Raw genomic sequence first — 8,970 nt, 5'->3', positions numbered from 1 at the left:
GATCACGAGGTCAGCAGATCGAGACCATCCTGGCTAACACCGTGAAAACCCGTCTCTACTAAAATATACAAAAAACTAGCCGGGCGAGGTGGTGGGCGCCTGTAGTCCCAGCTACTCGGGAGGCTGAGGCGGGAGAATGGCGTGAACCCGGGAGGCGGAGCTTGCAGTGAGCTGAGATCCAGCTACTGCACTCCAGCCTGGGCAACAGAGCGAGACTCCGTCTCAAAAAAAAAAAAAAAAAAAAATTATGACAAGACTTTCGTATGTTCCTTAACTCTAACATTGCTTGTGTTATATAGAAGTTTTAATATTTATGTACTCAAATTATCAATTCTAATGGCTTTTGGGTTTTGTATCTTACTTATAAAATTCTTTTTATTCCAAAATTACCAAGAAATTTTACATTTTTCTTTCTTATTTATTCATCAATAAGCTCTAAAATTGATTTATTTGGAGAAAATACTTACGCTTTTCTCTAGATCTAAAATATTTTGTTTGCTCTCATTTTTAGATTGCTCCTTGGTAGAATTAGCTTTCCTGGCTTGTAGCTGAGAGGAGGTTAATCTCTGTTTTTCTTTTGGTTCTAGTGGAAGGAGGCTTGCATTCCCAGTGGATCCCTTGGGTTATTGCTACAGTTTTCATCTCACTTCTCGGTGTCTGTTTTATTGCAAGTTGTTGGGGTAAGTTATTAGCCAAAGTAGAACTCTTCTTGAATTATTTTTTCCAAACAACTTTTCTGAGGTTGCTCTAAGCCTTTTGGTATCTTGATTTTTTCCTAGCATAACTTATCGATAGTATCTTCAGGGTCTTGTGCTGAATATTCAGAGCTACATTCTTGACTTTCTGTCTTTCAATGGTGCTACCTTGTGATAGGGATTGAATGTTGGAATTGAGACCATTTTCTGTACATGTAAAAGTTGGTTACTATAGTAAATTTCCCCCCATTTTGGACAGGGATTAAAAAGGGATACATTTTATGAGTAAAGAGTAAGCAGCAGAAAAATAACTTTCAGATAGATGGGCTTTGAAAAGGACAAGGTTGGAAGAATTGTTCTCTCTCTTTCCCTTTCTTTTTTTCCCCTTTCTTTCAACCTCTTTATTGATGTACAATTGACATATAATAACCTGTATATATTTAATGTATACATCTGAATTTGGGGGATAAGATACACCCTTGAAACCATCACCACCATTAAAAAAATTCTTTCTGATATCAAACCTAAAATAATTATAATTGAAGTAATATGATATAGGTGCAAGACAAATAGACTAGAGGAAAATGAAGGAGAGCTCGGCTACAGATCCCACATGTATATAAGACTCTTTATATAAAACAAAAGAAGATATCTCAGAGATATCGGAAAAGGACAGTTTTGTTCAATTAATGTTGCAGAACCGATTGATTATTTCAAAGATGAAATTGGTCTCCTGCATCATACTGTATACAAAAACAAATCTAGAGTGGATTATTGTCCAAAATGTGAAAAGTAAATCAATAAAGTTTTAAGGAGATAAATGGAGAATATCCTCATGACCTCGAGGTAGAGAACGATTCTTAAACAAGTCACAAAATGCACTAGAAAATAAACATTGACAAATTATACTACATTAAAATGAGTTATGGTACAACAGAACATACCTGTAACAGTGAAAATAAAAAGCCACAGAAGATACGTGTAATGCATATAATTAATAAATAATTAACGTGTAGATTATATAAAATTTTTTTCAAACCAGTAGGAAAAATACTTACAATAAAAAGTCGGCAAAGTCTTAAATAGGTACTAAAAAAAAGAGAGAAAAATGAAATCTAACACACAAAAGTGCCAGCCTCATTAATTATCAGGGAAATGCAAATGCAACTCATAGTGAGATGCCTTTGCCAACATAACAGGATGGCAACAATTAAAAGTCTGGCACTACCAAAGATTGATGATGCCATGGAGCAAATGGACCTCTAATGAATTGCTTCTGGTGGAGTTTAAGCATTACAATCACTCTGGAAAAGTTGACCACTATCATAGTTTACAATATTCACACCCTGTTGCCTGCAGTTCCACTCCTACGTATGTGCCCTACAGAAATACATGCTTATGTGCTCCACAATGCATGGTTGAAAATGCTCAGAAGAGCAGAGTTCACAGTAGCCAAACACTGGAAACAATGCACACATCTAATAGAAGTAGAATAGATAAGTGTATTTTATTTCATGAAGACAATAGTTCACTTTACGGCAATGAAAATGCATTAATTATAGAGGGCACATAACAAAATAGATAAATTTCAGAAAAAATTCTCAACAAAAGACAGAATCAGAATTCATACTGTATGGTTGTCATTCAAAAACAGGCAAATTTGATTTATCACTTACTAACATGTCCCCTGTTTCGCCATTCAAAAACAGACAAAACAGGGGACATGTTAGTAAGTGATAAAATTGTAAAGCAAAGCACAGTGGTTACTTTAAAAGCCAAGAGTGGTTACCTTTAAAGGAGAGGGAGTGAGTTGCGTTTGAGATGTGAAGGCTATCTGGGGTTTTGGCAATATTCTGTTTCTTGGGCTAAGTAGTTGTTAACTGGAGTGTTCACCTTACAATAATTTGCTAAATGGTTTTCCACTTTTTTACATTTGTCTATATATTTCAAGGTGAAAGTATTTTAGAAATGCGTAAGGTTCATACAACCCAGTGCGCACCAAAACCCCTATTCTAACACAAATTTTGACAGAAAAACATGCTTGCAAGCATGTGCACATAAACGTTGGCAAAACTTCTCCTATAAAGAACAAATTGGACAATATAATAAAAATATTAATTTTCAACAGTTGCTTTCAACCAATTCACCTGGAGCTGAAGCAAACGAGCTGCATAGAAAGAAAAGAGAATGTGAGGGCCTTAATTATCAGGATAAGAGAAAGGTTAGGGAGGTCAGCCCCTATTTCGCTAATTAGTGGTTATATAGCAAAAGAAACCTAACTTGCTTTTATCCTTGACAGTGACTCATCACAACTTTTTCCGCTGTAAGAGACGCACAGGAGTGCACAAGTTAGAGCACCATGAAAAACTCAAATGCATCAAAGAGAAATCAGAACTGAAAAGTGCTGAAGGTATAGAGCATAAGATAATTTCTTTTTTAATTTCCATTTTCATTCAAATTCATCATTCGACTTAAGGAATGTCAGCAGTGAACCAGGAAAGATTAAAATAGCGTAAGATGAGAATCTGGCATGGGAGGAAATAACAATACCTTAAGATAGAATTATTTCTCATTACTGTAATCAGTTAACAACTGGAGAATATGGCTTAACAGATCAATGGGTTATTTTGGACATCCAAAACGTAACATTAATCAAATTCAATTTTCCCTTGATTCAGACGTATCATAAAGACAGCTTCCTCCTAGAATATATAGCTTTGCTGACATGTCTTTATTTCTTTTATTATTGTGGAATTTGTCATCTTATTTGGGAGAATGGGGGAGTGCTTGAGTTTTAGTAGGTTCTTTACCCCCTTTAGGTAAAATATTCTGCAAAAGCTTCATAATGGAAACACTTTAAATATGAAAGTCAACGGATGTAGGAACATTGAATAATAGTCATGCCTTCTAAGATAATATTTTGTCATTTTCTTGTAGTCATTATGTGGTGTCTAGTACTTATGTTTAGATGTTTAGGAATGTAATTTTCAGGATCTTTTGGCAGGAGAACAGATTAATTTTGGTGATCTTGATATTATTCTCACAAATATTAATTGGATATAGGTAGTAGAATAGTTATGCAATCTGTTACAGATGAAATACTCTTTTGTTACCAATTTCCATTTTAATTTTCACTTGAGGGAGCACCTGGAACTGTTGTCCTGTTGGCTGGAGAACCTGGCAGTCCAACTGCTATTTTCCTCTTACTGACAACAAGACATGGGCTGAGAGTGAAAGGAACTGTTCAGGGATGGGGGCCCATCTGACGACCATCAGCACGGAAGCTGAGCAGGTGTGTTGGGAGGATCATATCAGTTTCTCTGCTCATTTGAATCTCTTTCCAGAAAAAGAGGAATTTCTCTGTCCTGTTATGCCTCTGTCTGTTTTCATCTGCTCCATCTGCCTGGAAAGCCCTTTCTTCCTCTTCAACTTTTTGTTATATGGCCAAATTCTTTTGGTCTTTCTATATTTGATCCATATGTTATTTCCTCCAGAAAGCTACCCTAACCACCTTCCTCATTCTACCCCTCCCTATGCTAAGTAGGAGGTGCTTCTGTGGGACTCTGTGCACAATGAGATCATGGCATTTACTCCGCTCCACTATAACTGTCTGTTCACTGCTCCATCTCTTCCAGTGACTCTTACTACGTGGAGGGCTGGAACCATGCTCTACTCACCTTTGCGTTTCCAAAGTCCTGTGCAGTGTGAGGCGCACTGAATGGGTCTTGATAAATGTTTGGTTAGTAGATGAATAAATGAACGATTAATCGGGACTGAACTAGCTTCTCAAGATAAAGTATAGGAAAAATAATTCAGATGTATGGATCTAATGATAAGTAAAGAAATCTTAGGGTAAATTCTTTACAGGCTAAAACTTATTTCCTCATGTAATATGATTCCATTTATGTACCATGACTCAGATTCTAACTTTTTCTTGGTTAATAGTTTCCTCAAGGATTTTGTCTCCATAGCTTTACAATCTATAGGTTTGGTGATTCTGAATAAAATGGAATTTAAAGAAATATGCACACAATTAAAGAAGGTGATATTAAAAACAAAACCTCCTAAATATATAATCCTATTAAGCATTGTGCTAAAAGGGTTGCAAGTCTGACCTCACTTAATCTTCATAGTAACTCTGTAAAGTAGTGGAGTTGTCCATTCTGAAGACAAGAGCACTGGAGGTTTGGTAAGATTGAAGCACTTACTAACATTACAGGTAGGATTTGAAAACAGATCTATCCGATGCCAGAGCTTTTGTGTTTAACCAGTAATCTAGTTGACATCTTTCCTCTTTTTCCAATGTCATAGCCATCATCTGATTCATGCAAATATATTAAAATTTATATTTTTATGCAGAACTTTATTATTCAATTTCTGGATAGACGCTTTTCCTATTTCCTTGGACTGAGAGATGAGAACGCCAAAGGTCAGTGGCGCTGGGTGGACCAGACGCCATTTAACCCACGCACAGTGTGAGTATATTGAATGGGCTAAGGGGATTTATAAGCAAAAGTTAGAAGATGGTAGCAAGAAACATTCATTCTGAAGTGGAGTACATTGATATAAAAATGTTAAGAGAGACCACAGTAGGTTGAGTCATCGCTATATGCTATGTCTTAGTTCCAGAATGGTCCTATAATTTCCATGAAATATTCAGTATTCTTATTTGTACAGTGTCAATAATGAAAGAATGAATAACATGGAAATGATATAAAAATTGTTTTAGGTTTGACATTTAGATAAACAACATAAGTGATAAAAATTGTCTTTGAAAGAGAATTAAAATCTTGTCATTTTCTTTCTTGAAGCCAATATCATTTAATAAAAATATAATGCAAAGCCATATGTGCAATGTAAAATTTTTTGTTAGCTATATTAAGAAAGGAAAAAGAAACAATTGAGATGTATTTTAATAATGTATTTAACCCAATATATCCAAATCTTATCATTTCAACATGTGATCATTATAAAATTATTACTGAGATCTTTGACATTCTTTATTAGTAATAAGTCTTAAAAATACAGCACTTAAGACTTAAAGCACATTTCAATTCAGAGAAGCCACATTTCAAGTGCTCAGCAGCTACATGTGTCTAGTGAGTATAGTATTAGTGCAGTTCTAAACTGTTCACTAGGGACATTTCTCTGAATTGTCTCCTAATATATCTATATTTAATCTGTGCCTATAATCCACATTATCTATATATACCTAGAAATCTCTATCTATGTTGTTTTTCTTTCAGATTCTGGCATGACAACGAACCCAACAACTATCAGGGAGAAAACTGTGTTGTTCTTGTTTATAACCAAGATAAATGGGCATGGAATGATGTTCCCTGTAACTTTGAAGCGAGCAGGATTTGTAAAATACCTGGAACAACATTGAACTAGAAACCCACAAAGTGGTTCTTGTGATGGAGAGAGAAAAGAAGAACCAATCAGAATAGGGTAGAAGGTACAGGCGTCATTGAAACACAGAAAACATGCTGGGTCATAGAGCGTTTTTCGTTATTTTTTTATTTATTTATTTTTTTGAGACGGAGTCTTGCTTTGTCGCCCAGGCTGGAGTGCAGTGGCCGGATCTCAGCTCACTGCAAGCTCCGCCTCCCAGGTTTACGCCATTCTCCTGCCTCAGCCTCCCGAGTAGCTGGGACTACAGGCGCCCGCCACCTCGCCCGGCTAGTTTTTTGAACTTTTTTTTAGTAGAGACGGGGTTTCGCCGTGTTAGCCAGGATGGTCTCAATCTCCTGACCTCGTGATCCGCCCGTCTCGGCCTCCCAAAGTGCTGGGATTACAGGCTTGAGCCACCGCGCCCGGCCCATAGAGCGTTTTTAGTCATGATGGTCTTTTTTATTTTGTTTGATTCATTTGAGACGTGCGTGTGTATGTGTGTGTGTGTGTGTGTGTGTGTAATGTGGTTTTTGTATGGTGTTTGAGGGAAGGAATAATCTTTGTAGTATTTCAAGATGTTTACTTTTCAATTGGTGCGCACTGAATGCATGTTTAGAAGAATGGCATGAATAGTGCATCTCTTTTGTCATTTTTCCCCTGCTCAGATTCTTAGCTCTTAAAATTCAAAGGTGGTATATTCTAACTGGTAGTGGTGCATCATTTTTCACCCAAATATTACAAGCACTTTAAAGATTTTAAACCACATTTTTATTGTTTGATGCTTCATTTTCAGACTTTTTAATGTCAGTCGTTACATTTACATCCCATGAGGAAAGTTTTTCCAGAACAACGGTGTGGAATAGTTTTGAATTATGCTATTATACAGATAGAAAAAAAGTCCAAATGCCTTTAAAAAATTTACTTCTTACTCCACCCAACATGTCTTTGCAAAGCAAGAAGTCTTTGTAAGACACTTGAACAAAGTCCTTCAATTCTATAGCAGAGGAAATAAAATCCCCCAGAAGCCGAAGGGTTCACCTTCACATTGCTAGTTCACGACAGACCCAGCTGTGCTTCTTTAGAGATAAAATACATTCCCTTTGGTATCACAGGAAGTTACTGGGGATGATTTGGCCTCATTACTTAGCTAATGATGATAAAATTTCTTAATTATTTGAAGTAACATTGTATTCATGTTTGCATTTTTAATTTGAATAGAAAATAATCACATTTTCAACCCATTTATATAAATTGTTAATGTTTCTTTAGAGCTGTGTAACTATAGCTTGAACTAGCAAGGAAGTCATTGTTTTGACAACTAGAAATTATGCTTTTCCTGGTGCATATAGCGTTAATTTCAAAGGGCAGTCACATCCAACTTTAATAAAATATGGTGGTCTTTCTTAAAATTCTCAATTTGCTAATTTTTCTTGGATCTAAGCTGAAAAATTCCAAGCAATGGCTTTTTAACCTAACTTTCCTACTACTACCTTCAAAAACAGGATTTATTTTGTAAATTAGCTATTGATTTTTTGGGTTTGAAATACTGGTGTTTGATTATGTGTGGTGGTGCTGGTGGTGATGTGTGTGTGTAGCTGTGTTAAAAGCTGATACTTTTAGCTGAAATGGTGCTAAATAAATTTGATTGTTTCCCATATTCATTAAATTATGTAGCATGAAACCTATGAAACTTGTTGAAGTAACTTTATGCAAATACTAGTGGGCTTTGTATAGTCAATATTATCCATTTTTAATTTGTGGAGAACTATATATAGGTCGAGATTCAGTTGTCAATAAGTTATGAAGTTTTTGCCCATGCCTGTGTCCTGAATGGTATTATCTAGGTTTTCTTCTAGGGTTTTGATGGTTTTGAATTTTACATTTAAGTCTTTAATCCATCTTGAGTTAATTTTTGTATAAGGTGTAAGGAAGGAGCCCAGTTTCAGTTTTCTGCATATGGCTAGCCAGTTTTCCCAGAACCATTTACTGAATAGGAGATCCTTTCCCCATTGCTTGTTTTTGCCAGACTTGTTGAAGATCAGATGGTTGTAGATGTATGGTGTTATTGCTGAAGTCTCTGTTCTGCTCCATTGGTCTATATGTCTGTTTTGGAACAAGTACCATACTGTCTTGGTTACTGTAGCCTTATAGTATAGTTTAAAGTCAGATAGCATGATGCCCCCAGCTTTGTTCTTTTTGCTTAGGATTGTCTTGGCTATACAGGGTGTTCTTTGATTCCAGATGAAATTTAAAATATTTTTTTCTAATTCTCTGAAGAATGTCAATAGTAGTTTGATGGGAATAGCATTGAATCTATAAATTACTTTGGGCAGTATGACCATTTTCACAATATTCATTCTTCCTATCCATGAAGATGGAATGTTTTTCCATTTGTTTGTGTCCTGTCTTATTTCTTTGAGCAGTGGTTTGTAGTTTTCCTTGAAGAGGTCCTTCACATCCCTTATTAGCTGTATTCCTAGGTATTCTATTCTCATTGTAGCAATGGTGAACGGGAGTTCATTTATAATTTGGCTCTCTGCTTGCCTATTGTTGGTGTAAAGGAATGCTTGCGATTTTTGCACCTTGATTTTGTATCCTGAGACTTTGGTGAAGTTGCTTATCAGTTCAAGAAGTTTCTGGGCTGAGATGATGGGGTTTTCTAAATATAAAATAATGTCTGCAAACAGAGACAATGTGACCTCCTCTCTTCCTATTTGAATACCCTTTATTTATTTCTCTTGCCTGATTGCCCTGAGAAGAGAACTTTCAGTACTATGTTGAACAGGAGTGGTGAGAGAGGGCATCCTTGTCTTGTACCGATTTTCAAAGAAAATCCTTCCAGCTTTTGCCCATTCAATATGATATTGGCTGTGCATTCATT

The 8,970-nt window shown here is 36.0% G+C and overlaps 1 protein-coding gene across 1 annotated transcript in view; it reads left to right on the top strand.

Annotated features, from left to right (window-relative positions):
* CLEC4D (C-type lectin domain family 4 member D) overlaps positions 1-6,210 on the top strand; it is an 8,048-nt gene extending 1,838 nt beyond the window's left edge. The window contains exons 2-6 of the mRNA XM_023192420.2: positions 588-680; positions 2,995-3,105; positions 3,836-3,987; positions 5,055-5,170; positions 5,942-6,210. Of these exons, the coding sequence (XP_023048188.1) occupies positions 588-680; positions 2,995-3,105; positions 3,836-3,987; positions 5,055-5,170; positions 5,942-6,089 (620 nt within the window). The 3' untranslated portion in view covers positions 6,090-6,210. The remainder of the gene's footprint in view (positions 1-587; positions 681-2,994; positions 3,106-3,835; positions 3,988-5,054; positions 5,171-5,941) is intronic.
* The last annotated feature ends 2,760 nt before the right edge of the window (positions 6,211-8,970 follow it).

The sequence above is a fragment of the Piliocolobus tephrosceles genome, chromosome 10, assembly GCF_002776525.5.
Source record: "Piliocolobus tephrosceles isolate RC106 chromosome 10, ASM277652v3, whole genome shotgun sequence".
NCBI classification, from domain to species: domain Eukaryota; kingdom Metazoa; phylum Chordata; class Mammalia; order Primates; family Cercopithecidae; genus Piliocolobus; species Piliocolobus tephrosceles.
Note: the sequence above shows the minus strand (reverse complement) of the source record. Positions and strands in the feature narration are given on the sequence as shown.